The sequence below is a fragment of the Meleagris gallopavo genome, chromosome 1 (assembly GCF_905368555.1).
Source record: "Meleagris gallopavo chromosome 1, MGAL_WU_HG_1.1, whole genome shotgun sequence".
Classification (NCBI taxonomy): Eukaryota; Metazoa; Chordata; class Aves; order Galliformes; family Phasianidae; genus Meleagris; species Meleagris gallopavo.
The window spans coordinates 163774990-163795310 of NC_139404.1; the positions used below are offsets into that span (position 1 = coordinate 163774990).

Here is a 20321-nt window from a genome sequence, read left to right on the forward strand (position 1 = left end):
TTTTTTTTTTTCTCCTTTTTTACACAAATGCTTCATAAGTTATCTATGAACCTGTAGGTATCCCTGGGTTTGAAAACCACCGTATCACTCCAGCAGCATCATCCATGTCTGTGTAAATGAGTCCTAGGATTCCCTTCTTGCACATCAAGACAAGGTTTTGTGTCCAGTATTGGTGTTTCACTGAGAAGACTAGCACCTTATAAGCATAGCAGCCCAGCAGTGTCAGAGTACCTGTTGGTGCTGTAAAAGTATTTCCGTGAAGAATATTTACAGAACGGATTTATTGGTTTAAATAGCTCTGCGGCTCACAAGTTTGTCGGGTCAAAAATGCGATAGGAAACCACTGTCAACATTGCAGCACCAGCTGAGGAAGGTCTGGAGACACTGTGTCGAATGGTCAAGAAGAAACTCACTTTAAATACACCTTGGACTGCTGCCTAAAAGAAGGGAGGGATTCAGTAGCCGAAGTTTACATTACAGGCTGTGTTGGAGGCTTCCACCAATAAACAAGAGCAGACAGACGTGTCCGTCTGCAGCATTTCAGTGCACTGTGCTTAGAAGGGACTTTTCCCTTTTGCCAGATGTTGGCTGCTCCTCTTGGCATCAATGGCAAAAATGCATCAAACTCAGCTGGAGCATGCTGAGGCCCTTCAGTGATACTTACGGTGACCTGTGGATACACATGCACTGGAACATAGAACAAAAAAGGCATAAAAGACAGTCTTTAATTCCACACGCATAAGCTAAGTGCATATGCAGAAAATTAAAATTCACCAGCTGTATATCTGCTGCAATCAGTGGAATCCACAGTTGCTTAGGAGACAGAAAGAGCTGCAGTAGGTGATATGAATATCTAGTGGAAGAAATGCTTTGACACTTGCCTATGGGAGCATAACCAAGGATTTCTTAGGAAAGAAGATCCCCAAGCACAAAATAGAAAAGAAAGGAAGTTCAGGGAACTATTTCTTCAGCATGCCTAGAAATGATTACAAAAACAGTAATTCTATGTGTAAAGCAGCAATTAAGGAGAAGGCCAGGGAAAAACTGTTGTGTTGTTACTTGGAAGCAGTTCCCTGCCTACAACCCTCTGCTATCTGCTTTTATCAGCTCTGGAGCTCACCTGGCTAAGCTGAGACGGTTCAACCCAAACCAATAGAAAGCTGCTCAATTTATTTCTTGATTAGCCTTCTGTTCTTCCAGTGTGTTGAACTGGCTCAGCATAAGGTGAGACAAACCCATTACAGATGGCATGCAGAGAATTTAGGATAATGGAAGGAAGAAGTAGGAGAGGCTGTTCTCTGTTCTGTGCCAGAGGTACTGTTGAACTGAGGCCAGCTATGGGACCAAGTCCTTGTATTCTGAGGCTATGAGGTCTTCCTAGCCACATGCCCTATAGTTCTCCATTGTTCCTGTTGTCTTTCATCCTTCTCATGCTCTTGACGTCATGTTCTTATCTCTTCTTCTCTGCTTTTTAACCTCACTATGGTCTTCAAAAAAGATTGTTTGTAACCACTTTTATTAGCAGAAAGGAAAACAGAGGAAGACCACAAGAAAGGAGGAAACCACAGAATAAATAAGAATTGAACATTACCATGAGAACTTCTTTTGATCCACAGAAAAAACAAATAAGTGCTTCCATGTCAGCCGGTAAGGAAAGGTGAACAAATCTGCTAAATACAGATTATTTGTTGTCTGGAACGTGTTTTTCTCATTGTAAGTCTTTGAGGAGCAGTGACAATACGTCTCAAAATGTTGTTACAACTTGACATTTGAAAAGACTCAGAGACAATTTTCCTTCCCTCTCCCTGTTCCCAACACTTCTATTTTAGTACCAGATATCCTCATCAACACACAAATATAATCACAGCTCCTGATACATATGCATGGAATAGCACCTGATGTCTGTTTTCAGTACCACTGGTTGTAACAAAATGTGACAGCATCTTGCCCAACGGGCATTTTGCAGCACAGATATTTTAGCTGCTCAGCCAGCTTTTATTTTAAAGGACTGAGAGGCAGCACAAGATCAGTGGCAGCTGTGGCATGTATAAACATCATGTTAACCTGACTTCAGAACAAACTAATATCGTTCAGCTCTGATTAAGGAAACCTCTCCACTGTAGACTGTAGCTCTATGTGTTGAGAGTCCCTGTGTCTCACTCTCCACCTGTGCCTGTGCTCACATCTCCCCAGTGATGCTCTAATCCAGCTGCTCACTGGCTGTATTCACAGCTCAATGAAGGATCCAGCCAAGAAACAACCACAGGACAGCATGGGCAGATTCTAGCAAAGTGTGGGTACTGAGCTGAAGTGTAGTGATGTGCTACAGCCGCATGTGAAGCTCATGGTATATCACACAGCAATAAAACAAAGGATGTTGCCTCTTTGGAGAGTCAGAACCACAGAATGGCTTGGATTGGAAGAGACAGTAAAGCCCATCCAATTGGAACCCTTTGCCATTGTCAGGGCTGCCACCCAAGAGCTCAGGCTGCCCAGGGCCCCATCCAACCTAGCCTTGAGTGCTTCTAGGGATGGGGCACACATAACTGTTCTGGACAGCTTGTGTCAGGGCCTCACCACCCTCTGAGGAAAAATCTTCCTCCTAGTATGTAATCTAAATCTCCCTTCTTTTAGTTTAAAGCCATTCCTCCTTGTCTTATCATTGTAAGTCTGTGTAAAAAATCAGTCCTCCTCCTGTTTATAAGCTCCCTTTGATTACTGGAAGGCTGTGGTGAGGTATCCCCAGAGCTTTCCCCTCATGCAGGCTGAACAAGCCCAGCTTCCTCAGCCTGTTTTCATAGGAGAGGTGCTTCAGCCCTCTGATCATCCTCATGGCCTCCTCTGGACCCTCTCCAACAGTTCCACTCCTTCTTGTGCTGGCAGCCCCACACCTGGATGGAGCCTCACAAGAGCAGAGCAGAAAGGCACAATCAGCTCCCTGGCCCTGCTGCCACCACTTTTTTTGATGCAGTTGGCTTTCTGGGCTGCAAATGCACACCATTGGCTTCCGTCAAGCTTTTCATCTGCCAGAACACCCATGTTCTTCTCCGCAGGGTTGTTCTCAATGAGTGTTTCGTCCAGACTGTACACATATGTAGGATTGCCCTGACCCAAGGACAGCACCCTGCACTTGGCCTTGTTGAACCTCACTGGCTTCACATGGGCCCACCTCTCCAGCCTGCGCAGGTCCCTCTGGATGGCGACCATCAGGGGAAAAGAGGTGATCTTTTTAATTTGGGATAGCAGCGAACTCTGGGACAGACTCAAGTGTTCTCCAAACCCCGGCCTCAGAGCAAGCACCCAGTGCTTCTGGAGAGTGATTAAAGGATGTGCCGGGCTCAAGCTTGAAGCAACACGAAACACCTTTATTGCCGAGCAAGTAGGAATCGCTGTTCCTTCCCAGTCAGCTCTTCCAGCGTCTGGCTGAGAAATCACTCAGGCTGAGGTGAAATACCCCCGAAAAGGGCACCCAACCCTCGGCTCCGCGGCGCACCTGCACCGCCCGCCTTCCCCTCAGCAGCGGGCAGCACCGCCTCCCGCCCCCTCCCCTCAGCCCCCGACCCGGGCGGGCTATAAGAGGCTGCGGCGGCGGCAGCGGGGCCGGCAGTGGCGGGGCGGCCGCCATGAAGCCGCCTCAAGCGCAGCGTGCGGCAGGCCAAGGTAGGACTGAGGGATGGCGGCGGCGGGACCCCGTGGGAGGCGGAAGGGTTCGGGTCTCCTCGCGCAGCGGTTCGCTAAGCCACCGCTTTCTTTTCCCCCTCAGCCGGCGGCCGGCGTCCCGCGGCGTTGCCGGAGGAGGCGGGCGGCTTGGCGGAGGCTCTGGGAGAGTTCGAGGCGGTGCTGGAGGACTTCGCCTGCCCCGCCGGCCGGAGCCGCTTCCACTACGGCGAGCACCTGGAGCGCATGAAGCGGCGGAGCAGCGCCAGCGTCAGCGACGGCAGCGGCCTCAGCGATTCCGAGAGTGAGTGCCGGTCGGTCGGTCGGTCTGTCTGTGCTTGCGGCAGACCGCGCAGAGAGCTTTCTTAGAGTTACTTTGGATTTTGCCTTCGGTCAAGTGAAGATGTGATGGATGTCTGGTGTTACTGTTCCTTGTGTGGTCTGCTGTGTTGTAATGTGCTGTCTGCTCTTGTACTCTCATGGAAAACAAGAGGTGCTTAAATTGATAGCTTTGAGGGTCTCCATCTAGGGAAATGCTCTACAATTGGGAAAGGGAGGGGGTGAAATGCAAACAAACAGCAAAAAACTCCAAGAAAACAGCATCAAGAACTTAAGTTATGTCTATGGAAGAAGATATACCACTATCTGTGGTTACTTGGCATATCTGCTCTGACTCAGAGTCACAGAATGGCTTGGGTTGGAAGGGACCTCAAGGATTATGAATCTCCAACCCCCTGCCACAGCCAGGGCCACCAACCTCTACATTTAATACTAGACCAGGCTGTCTAGGGCCCCGTCCAACCTGTCCTTGAACTCCTCCAGAGACGGGGCATCCAAGCCTCTCTGGGCAGCCTGTTCCAGCACCTCACCACTTTCTCTGTAAAGAATTTCCCCTGCATCCAGCCTAAATCTTCCCTCCCTCAACTTAAAATCATTTCCCCTTGTCCTGGGGAGACTCACGGGACTTGCATCTTGAACAGTGCTTTTAATTGCTCTGTTAGGGCTGAAAGAAAAGGCATTTTGGGGAAAACAAAGGTGTTCTTCTGAAGGTCTAGTGGGAGACTGCGTGCTCTTGTAAATCAGCAGATGGGATCTTCAGGAAGATCTGGGAAATAATAACTTATCACAAGGGTGAACTGATTTAGACTGAATACGTCAATGAGATAGCACAGTACAAAAGGGTTGGCTCTGTACAAAGTCCTAAAGGATCTTCACTAGGAACTTGTCTAGTGCCCAGTCCTAGTATGTAGTTGAGTTCCTCCCTTACTCGTACCTAATGGGAATGGCTATGGAGGAATTGGAAGTTTTCTGGGTGCTTGTGTGCTCTAAGAGACCTATTAGGATCCAGCTGTCTCAACCATCTGAAGGTACATTTACAGGAAAAGGAAAGGAACATCAGTCTGCTTTCCTCCTTTCTCAGAAAAGTCCCAGTAAAACACTTGCAAAAGGCTTCATTCAGGGCAGGCAACTTCTTCTTTTGAAGCAAGAGTAGGGTTGGAGAGGGACTGTGGATTTATGAAGAGCTCCTTGTGCAAAACAGGCTCCGGTGTCTGATGTAATCCAGCTATGCTCCCTGTGGCTATTTCAAGAATAGGTGTAGGGAGTTTTCTACTTACCCAGGCTCTTTCCATTCAGACTGAAGTTTTTTCCCTAGGGCTGCCTTTCATTTGGTCTCTGTCCTGTAGCACAAGTGCAGTGCTGAATTCATGACCTCGCTATTCCCTTGGTAACATGTGGGTTAAACATCACTTCAGGATCAGGGAGAAGCTGGGCTGAAAGAGCAAGTAATTGCAATGCATCTGTAACAAGGCAAAAGAAATGCCAGCAAGGTTATCTGCAGATGGTTTGGGTTATGGTCTTGCTCATGAAGGCTCTGTCTCTGCAAAATCTTGTTATGCAGTGCTGCAGACTATTCTCAGTCTGTCTTGTCATATATTTACAGAGCAGTTCCGACTGTTACGTTTTAGTCTCCCAACAAGAAAATAAAGTATTGATCTCATCTCTGCTGATGTGGAGTGGCTGAAGGTTAGGATTTCTGCCACTCCTGTGGTGGTATCTTTGGAGGGTGTGTGTGTGTGGTGGGGGGGAGGGGAGGGAGGAGGGAAGGGGTTAGGGTTAGGGTTTTAAGTTGTCGTAACTCAAATTCAGGGCACTTGAATTGGTTTAAAATTTACTTTTGTAGAAGCTAGTAACTGATAGCAAATGATCATAAAAATACTGTTTTACAGTATGGTAAGGAAAGGACTCTCCTGGGGCTTCTGCCATGAGGGTGATTCCATTTAATTTAAACAGAAGGATTTACAAAAGATTGTTTTCAGTGCAGTTAAACCCACAAATAGAGCTTTGTGAGGGTTTTGTGTGTTTTTGTTGTTTTTCTTTTTTTCTTCACTTTAAAAATCTGTTCTTGGGGAAGATGGCACCAACAGCACTAATGGAAAAATTTCTATGATGTATTCTGACCTCTTAAGGAGGAGAAAAGAAAAAAAAAAAAAATTGAAGATGCTACTTTGGAAAGTGGATGTGATAGTGCTTGGCTCTCCCACATCTCACATCTCATCCTGATGTTTGTTGATCTTTGGGCAAGGTCTGTCTTGGCTGTGGTTAAGCATTACATGTAACACACTAGACTCTAGATCTTATGGAAATGAAAATGCTAGCATGTGCAGATGTTCATGATGATGTTAGTGCTTGGCACACAAGTGTTACATTAACCACAACAGCTGATTGAGTCACTGCTGGAAACCATGATGCATTTGGGGGTTCAGTCCAACAGGCGTTCTTGGATGAATACCAATTCTGTTTTGACTTTGATAAATTCAACTGAAAGTACAGCAGCTTCATGCTCCAGGTTATTGATTATGCAGAAGCCTCTGAGTTGAGGGATATCTTTGTTTTTTGCTATGTATGTTCACTGCGATAAAATAAGATTTGGATTAGAGAGTGCTGTCTAGTTAGAATCTGCTAGCATAAATGCAGCAGAATTTACAGACCTTACAGCTATCATTTGCTGCTGGTGTGTTGGAATAAGCTTAAGACCTGAGAAAAGGGCCTAGAGCTATACTGGGGAGGGTCAGACTGGGCCTTAAGGAAAGGCTCTTTACTGGAGGGTTCTTGGCACAGAACAGGCTGTCCTGGGCAGTGGGCACGATCCCAAGGTGCTGGTGTTCGAGGAGCGTTTGGATGCTGCTCTCAGACACAAAAGTTTGATGTCTGGGTGGAGCCAGGAGTTGGAGCTAGTGGTTCTTGGAAGTTCCTTCCAACTAATATGATCCAGTGGAAGAGTAGAGGCTGGCCTGTGCAAATTCTGTGTTCACTGGATGTATTTTGTTTTACAGTACATATATTACTGTCAGGACAGTCGAGTTTAGGCTTACAATAATGAACAGAGAGGAATACTGTAAGAGGTTGAGAAGAAAAATGCTTTAGCATTCTACCAAAGCTTCAACAACGTCTAGAAGCCAATTACCATAATTTGATGGCATACTCTGAAGTGTTTAGACATAAGCTACAGATGCATTTTTTTTTTCTGAAACAGGTTTGGCTTCCAGTCTGCCTATTAAACAGCACTGCAAAATAAAATGTGTCAATTCAGTTCTTGCACTGATATAGCCTGCAATGCATAGCTATTTTCAGGGGCATGTAAATGCTTTCTGACCAATACCTCCTGGCTTGTGAACACAATGAAAGACCATGAGTGCATCTGGAGCTCTTAATTCTTTAATTCAAAGCCGAGCAGGTGTAAGTTTCAGGGGCTGAATCACTTTGGTTAATGTGCAGTGCCAGGCATGGTGCAAGCAGTCACAGTTACATGCGTGGAAGTCTGTGGGGTTGGGCTGATGCCTCTCTGAAGCTTCAGCCACTGTTAGTACTGCAGCACTTCTCCTGAAAAGCCAGTTTACGTATGTGATCTATTGCAGTGCATAGGGAAGTTACAGAGAGATGACAGGAATGAGTGAAGAGATGAAATAGTTTCCAAATGACTGACTAGACTGAGCTGCCAGCCTAGGGATGAGATGGCTTGGGTGGGGACAAGCTGTCTTCCAGAACATCCCAAATGACATCAGGAAAGTGACTGCGACCTCGCCCAGTATAAGAAAATAAAATTAAACCAGCAAGACTCAAATAATCATGGAATCATAGAATGGCTTGGGTTGGAAGGGACCTCAAGGATCATCAAACTCCAACCACTCTGCCACATGCAGGGCCACCAACCAGCCCATTTAATACTCAACCAGGCTGCCCAGGGCCCCATCCAACCTGGCCTTGAACACCTCCAGAGATGAGGCATCCACAACCTCTCTGGGCAAAAATCATCTGAATAATGTTTTAGGTTACTGATACACTTAAGGGAAAGAAAACCAAGGGGTATCAGGTACACATGCTTCTTGCCAGGTATTGCAGTTTAATGAGAACTGTGCTTTTTGGTAAGGTTTCCTGTTCTTGCCTCTCTATTATACTTATTTCTTTCCTGTCCTTCAGAAAGGAAACCTTAGGGAAGGGGATGACTGGAGCTGGCAATACTGCTTCCACCAGTAGTAAGCGTGATGGAGGAATAAGATGATAAGCTTTGAAATGATGAGAAGTTGATCTTGCACATCTGAAATTCAGATGTCCAAGATCATTTCCTTGTGACTATTAGCTGTGTGATCTCAAATCTCTTACTTTATTCAGCCTACGCATGCTGATGGTGTGAGGTGTGAGATTCCAGTGGCTGTGCTGTAACAGATGGTTGATGGCTGGGCAAAAGCAGCTAAACAATGCAATGAAATGTAAGTGTGATTGTGATGAACCAAGCCTTCTCCTTGAGGGCTACAACATGCATGCTGTGAAGCGAGCTCTGTGTGGTGAATATTTCTCACTTCCATGGGTTGCAGTCAAACCCAGATTTTTTTTATTTGTAGCAAATATCTGTGTTCTGACTCGCAATTAATTATGCAGTCTATTCATTAAGTGCTGAATATTGTTACATAATGAATTCACAATTTGCAGACTTAAGTGGAATTGCAGACCTTTTTCTCTGCAGACTTTGGAAATGAGGTATTTTTCTTCAACTTCACTCATTGCAAATTATAGTAAAAACTTTTACTGATTCCAGTGCTTCTTCGTACCGTGTGCTGAACTATGGTTCTATAAAGAATATAATATTAAAGAAATCAGACAGCTGGTCTCTTCTGTTTTATTTAAAACAGATGACGTTTGAGGCTTTCCTCCTTCAGTTAGTTACTGTCCAGAACCTTCCAGTTGTTCACATCATGGGAACGTGCTTATACTTTCATGGTACTGCAGTATTGCTCTTCTTGTGGTTTATTTATATACTGGAGCACCAAAGGTCAATGCTAACTACAGATTACATTGCCAAAGTAAAATATACCCATATCTGTTGTAACCCCCTAATTTTGCCTTTATTGGCTTAGTTTAGCTCAGTTGCTTAACTATCAGATTTTAAGGTGTTTTTGTTTTGTTTTGTTTTTCTTTTTTAAGAAGACAGTTCTAAGAGACATAGTTTGTACATGCACACAGGCAGTAGAATCACAGAATGGCCAGGGTTGAAAGGGACCTGAAGGATCATGAATCTCCAATCCCCCCTGCCACAGCCAGGGCCATCAACCTTCACATTTAATACTAGACCAGGCTGCCCAGGGCCCCATCCGACCTGGCCTTGAACACCTCCAGGGACGGGGCATCCACAACCTCTCTGGGCAGCCTGTTCCAGCACCTCACCACTCTCTCTGTAAAGAACTTCCCCCTGACATCCAACCTAAATCTCCCCTCCCTCAACTTAAAACCATTTCCCTTGTCCTGCTGTTATCTACCCTTTCAAAGAGTTGATTCTCCTCCTGTTTGTAGGCCCCCTTTAGGTACTGAAAGGCTGCAATGAGGTCACCCCACAGCCTTCTTTTCTCCAGGCTGAACAAGCCCAGCTCCCTCAGCCTGTCTTCGTAGGGGAGGTGCTCCAGTCCCCTGATCATCTTAGTGGCTCACTTTTGGACCCTCTCCAAAATCCAACTGCGGAAGAATCCAACTGCAAAGCCAAAACCATTAAGGAATGCAAGCTGAACTTGCATCGCAGAGAGAGGGAAGGAGTTGGATGAAGAAGGGCAGCAGCGATGAGATCCTTGGCATCAGCCTCCAGCTATTAAGTTGCAGGGGATGTTGTATTTGCATGGCAGTGGAAGTCTTCCAGGGCCCCTTATTGAAGGCAAGTCAATGAGCCTGGGCTGTGGCAGGACTGGAGTGTCCTTTTACCCAGAGCTGCCCGCCCCAGAGCTTACACCACTTACGAAGCCGGTGATTTTGCACTGTGGGTACCACAGGAATTTAACAGTGCTTTGTTTTCAGTTTTTATTTATAAAGTTGATATTCCCAGCACCAAAATCACTGCTGCTTGGTGGCAAGCATAAGCCAAAGGCACTACCTAAAACATCACTCTGCTTTTTGTGAAAGATAAATAGCTATATATGCTTGAAATGGTTTAATTTTACAGCCCGTCAGAGGGTAACTCTGTTCTATGAAAGCTTTTCAGCTTTTCCTGCTTTTAATACATTGTGAGGTCAGTGGTCAGTACTTTTAAGTGCTCATGGAAGGACTACAGAGAAAAATACAAGAGGAATCAGGATGATGAAGAATTCAGGTACGTGTGTGTGGATGTAAATAAAAATGCATGAGTAGACTGAGGTCAATTTAAATGGCACACCAGTCTTTTGAAATCTGAGTTGCCTTCACAAGGGTTCTCAAAAAGAAGCCTTTATTTCAGCCATAGGTAAAAGCAACTGGAGCTTTGGATGTAATGCATGAGAAGCACAGGTTTGTAATGGCTTCCCAGCATCACTACATCTGGTGCCTGGATACCAGCAGCACGGGCTTTGCAGTAAAAGTGTACTCAACTTCATAGCTTTTGTTCTCTGGATTGCTTCTTATGAATTCACCAAACTTTTAGAATAAATCCCTTGAAAATTCACAGTCTGTTCTTCCCAAATGTTACCTCAGATATGTGTTTCATCATTGGTCTGTTCTGTTGGTGTTTCATTGGGTTGTATCCTTGGCTATCGCCCTGTTTGTGTGAGGTGTTATTTGGCTTTTTCATAATGGCAGGGCTTTTATCCCAGTTAAAATTTTCCATTCTGAGTTCCTTGTTCAATAGGGTTTGCATCTTGGCTAAAAACTGATGTGGTTTTAGTTGAAAGTTGCTCAATTTCAGGAAGAGATTTGTCATATCTTTAACTATTACTTGAAAACCACTAATGTGCTAGGGTTCATTTCATTGTACAATGCTGTTGAGAAAATGATGATGCAGAGCAGAGTCAGATTCCTTCTCTCACTTCTTATGACGATTAGTTAATCTTTTTAGGAGCTACTTTAAAAAACATTTATGTCTTTTTTTCAATGCTTTTTCTTTCTGAAGCTCTCAATTCTGCCTTGTATTCCTCAAATCTGCCGGAAGTTTCAAGTAGACCAGTTCTGATCCTCTCAGGTTTAAGAGAGAACAGGCATTTAAGACTGAAGCTGCAGAGGTAGTGATGAAAAGTTAGTATGAAACATCATCCCACTTCTGCACCAGAACTACCAGCAGCTGAGTTGGCCACGCCATAATTTCAGATATCAGATGCCATTTTGTTTGCACAGTGCTGTGAGTAGCACGTGCACTTGTAGCAGGAGCTGAGCTAATAGCAGAGGGAACTGTGCAAGGTATGATGATACTGTGATAGCCTAATATAATATACACATGAATAAGAGAAAAGATGTTCCAGGGTGAAGCCCCTCATGTAAACATTTGCAGTGTGTTGCAGCAGACAGTTGGGCAGGTCAGTATTTCTGTTCTGTTCTGTTGCATTTTTGTGTATGTTATTGCCACAGCAAATGACATAATTATGCCTTATATAATAACAATGCTTCTGAGGAGCTGTTTCTCTCCCAGAGCTCTTAATTAACTTTTTAAGTAACTTTTGAAAAATTCTGGTAACTGAAATTTCCCAGAGTACTGTGCATCATTGTGAGATTTAACTTAGATATAGGATAATTGCTGTAATACTCCCTAGATGATGCTAAGTGCAGGGGAAGCTGATGCTTTCCTTTCCAGGAGACAAGGAAAGGGCCCAGGACTGCTTCCTTTTAAACAGTAGGTATGGAAACAACAGCCTTCAAACAATAGGTTATTTACTCATCCTTCTGGCTTTCAAGTTGGTAAACTTCAGTTCTCCAGACTTTGAAGCCCATGTGAGAAACCTTCTGTTTTGTTTTTTGTTTTTTTTTTTTTCATTTAATCCTATTGCAAAATTTGAGACAGTGCTATTTTTAACTTGAAATGATTTTTTTTTTTTTTAACAGGTGCAGATTCACTCTACAGGAGTAGTTTCAGCCTCAGTGATGAAAAACTTAATTCTCCAACTGCATCTACTCCAAGCTTGCCATCTCCATCAGTAACTCCTTGTAAAGGTAAACTTAAATCCTCAATGTTTCTCCTGAATTCTCAACTATATAGGCTTCTTCCTTTGGGTAAAGGTACACATTTATGCATTAACTCTCAGTTTTGCTTTCATTCAAAAATAAGGATTACTGATAAGCACACTACAAGTGCAAGTATTATTGCTGCCTATGGTCAACACAATGTCATAAGGCATCCATGCTTCTTCACAGGTTATTCAGTAGCTTTTGGTTTTGAATTGCCCGGCTACAGAAAGTTCTCTGGTTAATCAAATCTGTTACAAAACTGCTTACAGAACACTCACTTTAGAATTAACAAGTCTAACTTAAGCAACTAAGTAGCCTTAGTGTCCCATCTGTGCACAGAAACGCTTAGCTGTGGGGCTGCACTGTGTGACTGGTTGCAAGTAACAAATAAAATGTTCTTTTACTAATTACCAAGATGCTAGGCAGAAATGTGTCATGGTTAATAACAAGTAGGGAGTTAAGTGTTTCAATTAAACTGGTACTACTCAGTTAATACTTGGCCAGGAGTTGCACATGAGATCAAGACCTTCTTCCCGATGAGAAGGTAGAAATACTTGGGACCACCCTGGAGTATTCCATGGAAGTGAGATAAGGAAGCCACTTGAAATAAAACTAGGTTGAATGGAAACAATGATGTTCTCAGCAGTGGAAATTGGGTTTAAACTGAATGAGTGTGGGTCTTGATCAAAGGATCTGACATCTAGCAAACCACAGATACTGACATGAGGTTTGAATTTGGGCAGGACTGGGAGCTAATTGAGTAGGGTAAGGACATGAATGCAATATCTGAATGCAGTAAGAAAAATTCCATATTAGCAAGGTTGATCTTGCTATTCCAAGTAAAGTTGACCTACAGCTTTTTTTCCCCACTTCTTCAGTGTCTTCTTTTAAAGGAAGCTAAACAGGCTTGACTTGCCTTTGTCAAAATGACTAAAAACTTTAGTTTTCAGTTATTTACCTTCTTCTCTAAGAATGCATTTGGACACTGCAGCAACTGTCATCTTCTCCAAAAGCAATTCAGAGCAGATTTCATACCACCAGAAGTGATTTGGAAGATTGTGTGGTTTCTTTTGTCACATCTTAATACTGACTATCCCTTCCTAATTTGCAGCAAAACTTGGAGACACGAAAGAACTGGAAGAATTCATAGCTGATCTTGACAGGACACTAGCAAGTAAGTAGGTTTTTAGGAGACTGCTTATTGCTTTGTCACTGATTATAGTCATGGGGTGATGAAAGCCAATGTATTGGTGGAAGTTGGATATTCCAGTTGTTCTACTCAGTTCTTCATTGTGATTTGAGAGGAGTGTGGGTGAACAAAATAAAGAAGCCAACCCAGTACCGTGTTCCCCACCATGTATTTTGCCTATTCTTTTTCCTCCTGTGCTGTCTGAGGTGTGATACTTGGTGATTTTTTTTTTTTCCCAGAGTGTTGAACCCAAAACAACAAAACATAGGACTAGACCTACAGAGCCACATGTTCAAAAGCTGTGAGCTGGGTTTTTTGTATTCATGGAGGTATTTTCCCTTCCCCATAATTCTCGAAGCCACAACCATCTGTCTTGATTTTAACTCAAGAGAGCTGTCCTTACAAGCTTCCCACTTCCCTATCTCAGAAGTGAAACCAGGATTAAGATATTTCTAGCTTCCTGATTATTTATTTATTTGTTTTGTCTTATATGTATGCTTGAGCTAACTGTCCTTACCACTTAAACTTAAATGCCAGATCAGTTCTTCTGAAAAACTTCTGAGTTTGCAGGTTTGGGGATTTTTGTTCTCTATAAATCCCCAAATTTGACTTAGCTGTATCTTGCACAGCTGTGTTGCAGCTAACTGTGAAGGGGCTGGTAATACACTGACTTCACTGCCTCCTTGCAAAGCACATCTAAAGTGAGGCTAGGAATTGCTACTTGCTATGCTAGTTCTTACCAACAAAGAAACCTTTAGCTATCTCAGCAGATTCTCATTTATAGGGTCAGTAGTTTTATAGTGATTTGCCATCTTTTTCATACACTGAAGTTCTAGGAAAGTCCAATTTCCATCTGATATTTCACTTTTTTTTTCTGAGGAGTCACTATTTACATGCTTTGAGGTTACACTTTTGTAACCTTTGTAGCTGCTTTTCGAAGCGTAATACAACTATTAGAATAATAATAGACTTGAATTCTTATGTTAACCTTTTGGCTTTCATATTACTTCTTAAAAAACATTAAAAAAAAAAATATATATATATAGTTGTGCCTGTCAGGCAGCTAGCAATCTTAATAAATACAGACTTTATAATTGCTCTTGTTTTGTATTTCCAGGTATGTGAACTGAATCTTTGGCACTGTTTGCCTGTGGATGTCATCTGAAGGATAAGTGACATCAGTCGTGGAGAACTGCTGCCTTTGTCTGATAACTTTGTTACCCAAGATATTCACCTTGTGAACACAACCTTTGTAAACTCCTACAAGTATTTAACTGGCAAACATCAGTGTTGTTACTTTGCAGCAGCTGGAATCAGATAACTTAAATTTTCCAGCTATATTTTACTTTAAAATATAGCTTGAATTTTAATTTAAAGTTGCTTTTATGAAAATGTATTTGTAATTTTATATAGTTGAGAACTTTTAATGCTTCTTTTCCATTATAATATATTTTTATACAAATAAACCCTGAACCTGGAATCCAGATCTCTGAAACTTTCATGTGAACATGTGAGCTGTGAAACATCAGTACAAATCATGCACTTACTGAAAACATGGAGCTTGAAAATATCTAATAAGGTTGTATTTTTTATTAGGCAAAATGTATTACACTGTCTTCATACAGAACTTCATATTGTTACTATCAAATTGCTTGAGTAAGTATTTTTTTTACTATGTGAAATTTAGTACAGCCAGGAAAATAAAGTTAGTTAAGTTTTTATTTATATTAAAGGTAATCTGAAATAACATTGACTTAGTACAGATTTGAACAATAACACCTATTTCGAACCCTGTCTAAAAGCTGTCTTTAAAGTTCCATGTCATTCTCTATTAAGTACTAATTAGGAGGTTAGGAATTTAGGCCTAGAGTTTAAAGAGATACTGCAGCATCGAGAAAATGCTCAAATGTCCAGAGTCAGAAAAACCTGCACACTTGTGTCCAAAATAGTCTCCATCCCTTTAAAAGGACTGCCTGACCATTGCTGTCTTGCTGCAAGAGTGGAAGGTGAAGTTGTATTCTTTCCTTTTGTATAAGGAACCTGATTCTTTCCATATGCATTAAGCACTGAAGATAATGTGTGAGCTCTCCTTCAGCTGCTGCAGGCATTACACTCAGCTCTGCTGTCCAAGCTGCTCATGTGATTGCCCTCTAATCCGTTCAGGCAAAGTGAGCTAGACTTCTTTAAGCTGCAGGTCTTATTTTGAATTGTAGCAGGCTAGTGAACAGTCACAGAAATGGTTCAAGTATTGTGCCCCTTGGAGCTGTTATCATTAAAAATGCAGCCATGGCTGGAAAAGGATGCATTTGCACCAATGGCACAGTGACCAGCCAGTTGCTTAGGGGCTTAGTGGGTGGATTTGGACCTGTCTTCTGCAACCTGGGGGGAGCATAATCTGTGTTCTTTGATAATAGAAGCAGCACGATCAAATCCATCCCTCTGCTTTGGATTTTCAAACAAATAATCAAGAATTTGGATTGTGTTAAGTGTAATGTGTTTGGATTTTTTTTTTTTTTCTGGTTTTCTTCACAGATAAGAAAATGGAAATGGTGTCCATGCCAGTAAGTCTGAAACACTCTTAAAATGCTTGTTTGAGCTGTTCCTTCTTTCAAACAGAAGGACTATATAAGATGGTGGAGAATTTTCCTAAACAAGCAAAAATTCCTTTGTTTCCCATGGCAGATTTAGTTGCTAACTTGTCACTTGGAATAGAAATGGGGTGAGCTGGCTTTCTGCTAAAGACCAGGACACTTGGAATAGCAGATGATTCTATACTAAGAGTATAAATGCAGAAAACTGGTGATAAAATTAAAAAGATTAAAATAATGAGGTTTCTTCGTGTTCTGGAAGAACTGTAATTATTTGTGTCACAGGAACATGGAGTAGTCCTAGTGATGTACTTCTTTGTGCTCTAGGACCTTACTGAGATTCTTCCACAGTAGGAAACCTTTGAGCAGCAAGGTAGGTTTGTTGTGGCAAAGAGCCGTGTGGAAATTCAATGTTACTACACTTTCCACATAGGAGCAAATTTTCCTTTTGACCCCTCTGTGAAACTGAGGGGACCTGTCTGTTCTTGCTGGTCCTACATATAAAGACATATTTTGCTGTGCAAAGCCACCGAGGGGGATTCCCTTATCTGCTGTAGGATTTGCTGTTACGTGGGGTGGGAGAGATGCTGCCTTTCAAAGAAGGGAGTGCCTGGGAGAGGACTCAGCTCATGCTTGAGAAATATTGCTAGCATAAAGCATGTTTTTAAAGCTACTTCAATAGCATCTCAAGTTTTAGCTCTCTTCTTCCGTTTTTGCACTGTTTGCTAGAGTGAGAGATGTGGCTGTGGATCACGGATATTACTGCTCCAGAGGCAGAATAACCAAACTCAGTGTGTTAGGTAAGCCACGTGTTTCAGAGGAGGCCAACTCAAATGATGGCTGGGTGAAGGGGAATGAGCAGCTGTTTGCTTCTTCATCACTCAAGTCAGATAGCTTGAGGTACTGGGCGTGAGTGTTCCACTTTCCCTGTGCTCATTCAGTTGCTGCTTGACACAGCTGAATGCCTGACCTGTGACCATCAAATCACAAAATCATTTTGAGTTGAAAGAGAGCTTTAAAGGTCATCTAGTCCAACTCCCCTGCAAGGAACGGGGATACCTACAAGCTAGATCAGGTGCTCAGAGCCCTGTTCAGCCTGACCATGAATGTCTCCAGGGACTGGGCAATTTGTTCCAGTGCTTTACCACTGTTATTGTAAAGCTTTTTTCCTGATAGCCATTTTAAATCTCACAGTTTAAATCTCTGCTCTTTTAGTTTGAAACCATTTAGCCTTGTCTTATTGCAACAAACCCTGCTAAAACCCGTTCCCTTCTTCTATAAAGCCCCTCCTTCACTGAAAGGCTGCTGGCAGGTCTCCTCCAAGCCTTCTCCAGCCCGAGCAGCCCCCACTCTCTCAACCTTTCCTTGCAGGGGAGGTGTTCCATCCCTTGGATCCTTTTTGTGGTCCTCCTCTGGATGTGCTCCAATGTATCCACATCACTTCTGTTCTGAGGACTCCACATGTGGAAGAACTCCAGGTGAAGTCTCACCAGCACAGAGTAGAGGAGCAGGATCACCTCCCCTTGACCTGCAGGCCACACTTCCTTGGATGCAGTTCAGGGTACGGTTGGTTCTTTGGGCTGTGAGGGGACATTACTGGCTTATGTCCAGTTTGCCATTCACCAGTACCTGAATTCCTCTTTGGCAGGGCTGTGCTGTATCCTTACACTTCCCATCTTGTACTGAGAGTGGGGGTTGCCACAAGCCGGGTGCAAGAGCTTGCAATTGCATCTACTGGACCACATGAGTTGCACCTGGACCCACTACTCAAGCCTGTCTAGGCCCCTGTGAATGACATTTCATCTATCAGGCATGTCAACCAGACCACAGAGCTTGATGTCATCCACAAACTTGCTAAGGGTGCACTCAATCCCTCTGTCGATATCATTGATGAAGACACTAAACACTGCTGGTGCCAGTACTGACTCCTGAAGGACAGCACTGTGTCCATCTGGACATTGAGCCATTGACCACCAATCTCTGGCTACAATCTCACAACCAGTTTCCTCATCCATTGAGCAGTCCACCCATCACGTCCATACCTTTCCAATTTGGAGAGAAGGATGTAGTGGGGGACTGTTGTCAAAGGCTTTAATGAAATCCAACTAGACGACGTCAATGGCTCTTCCGCTGACTAATGACACAGTTGTTCCATCATAGAAGGCTCCTAGGTTGGTCAGGCAGGACTTGCCCTTGGTGAAGTTATGTTATAGGCAGTACTTAAAGCTGACTGTTTCCCTTCACAGAGTGATGTTGTTGAACTACTGTAAGTTTTTGGGGAAGAGCAGCAGATACCTAATCCTGAAGACTTTGTCCTTGCAGACACCGAATCCTGAAGACTTTTCCCGTATAAGCAAAGGTTTAAAGCAGGGCATGTTCCTCATTTTGTGTAATGTGAGGTCAACTGGGGATGGGGATTAAATCACCATCTGCTTGTTTTTTTAAATCTTATTTATGCATAAACAGGTGGCGATTTCTGCCTACTTATACAGCAGCTATGGAGATCGTCAGCTACAAAATATGGGAGTGTCTTTGGTGAAGCTGATGGTCTGAATTACTTTCGTTTTATGCTCTATTTTTAAAGTCTTATTGTGTCAGAGCAAAGGCACTGATATAGATGTCATTTCACTGGAGTATACTTAAGTTCATCATCTAATTACATATGCCACTGAACAATGCGCTACTGAGAAAAGTTCTTGTGATCCTCTATCTGTATTGCTGGAGGCTGTACTGTCCTTGTGGGCCAGTCTGACTTTGTAATCCTTGTTTTGACCTTCTTGAACTGTGATGCAGAATTTGGACTCAGGACAGTCTCTCAGCCAACACCACTCTTTCTGAATTCAAAGTGAGAGGTTTAGGCTAAGCAGGCACATTGCCCCAGTTTAACACGCATAGGATGAGGCACAATTATTTACAAGTATGCTCCTTACCTGCTGCAAATTCAAGGTTAAATGGATTAGTCTAAATCTCTATTGCTGAGGCTTGAGCTAATGTGTCTTATCTTGAGTTTGCTATTGACTGTGTCCTCAGTGCGGTCACCCAGGCTCAGCTGATATGTGGTAACTCATTAAGCTTGCTAACATACTCATTTTCCTGAGTCTTTTATAGCAGGGAGAGAAGAGCCGAGGAAGGATTTTTCTCCCCTGTGTGTCTTTAGCTGCTGCTGCTGCACCTACAGCCAGGTGAGGCCCTGTGAGGTAGGAAAACAGTAGTGCTGTCAGTGACTGCAAATGGAAAATCAGGCTCTGCCTTGAAGGGTTCAGCCTCTGCCCGCTTCTAGAGCCCACTGCCCCCATGCTTTCTCTTCATCTCCATTGCAGATACTTGCTTGGTGGCTGTATTTCAGCTTTGTTTTCTGTATCAAACATCTGCAAAGAGAGAACACACAGGGATTACTTCTTCCTGGTGGGAAACATCTGTTTCTGCAAATACAGATTTTCTTAGCTCTTATTGCTGCTTTTAGGCTATCAGCCTGCTGCTTCAACCACTCTGAAGGGGAAAAAACCCACCTCACGTGGGTCTCTGTAGGTGAATTCAGACTCCATCAGCTCACAGTAAACTCAGTTTACTGCCCAAGAGTTATTCTTGCCACACTGGAGCCTGTTTTGCAAGAGAGTCATTTATGTGAAGGTGCTTAAATATGCTAGACATCACATCTGCTAGGGAGAAACTTCCAACTTTACAGCTTGCTGTGCTTGGAAGCAGAGTAATTGTCCTAAAGCCAGTGTGACAGCAACAGCTCCTGAGCCAAATCCAGCTCTGCACACTAATATTGCAAACACTATATCCTCAGTGGGAAGATCTCCTGTTTTCTGTGTTACTTTAACAGGCTTTCTACATTACTGACTTCACTGCAGCTTGGCTAACAGTTCTAGCTATCTCAATAGCTTCACGTTCATGTAAGAGCATTCCCTTGAGTATCTGAAGGGTTTAGAGCTGTAAAACAGATCACATCAGGACCCTTTTCTTCTTACAGGCTCTGAGTCACCAGTTAAATGCCCTGGGGATTAAGACAGGTCACTTGATACAAAGGCCTTACAGAGCTTTGGCTGCTTTTGTTCTTTCACTTCTGTTTTGGAAACTGAAGTATTGATCAGTTTGGAGCTCCTGACCCAAGTGCTGATGTAAAACACTGAAGTAAGGGTGCTGTCCTTGGCTCCTTCCATAGCCTTTACAAGGAGAGATGTCCCCATGCTACGGTGTGCATTGTAAAGACACCAGGTAAGGAAGTGTTTGAGGGTGTCAGCTTTATTATGCAGCATAAATACATGTTTCTGGACATTATTTAAAACATCTCAGGAGACCACTATCTGAACATCTAGGTTAGATTCAAGTGGATGATCATATTCTCCCCTGTTTTTCCACTCCATCTCTGAAAACAGCAGAGTTTATGTAAGGACAACCCAAAAGCCAGCATGCCTTACTGCTGTCCCCTGAAA

The 20321-nt window shown here is 43.3% G+C and overlaps 1 protein-coding gene across 1 annotated transcript; it reads left to right on the forward strand.

Moving 5' to 3' along the window:
• The first annotated feature begins 3509 nt into the window (after positions 1 to 3509).
• On the forward strand, positions 3510 to 14778 carry RGCC (regulator of cell cycle). The gene is made up of 5 exons (XM_085215802.1): positions 3510 to 3660; positions 3764 to 3961; positions 11983 to 12090; positions 13217 to 13279; positions 14412 to 14778. Exons 1-5 carry the CDS (start codon positions 3624 to 3626, stop codon positions 14417 to 14419), a joined length of 414 nt encoding a protein of 137 aa, XP_085071928.1. The 5' UTR covers positions 3510 to 3623; the 3' UTR covers positions 14420 to 14778.
• The last annotated feature ends 5543 nt before the right edge of the window (positions 14779 to 20321 follow it).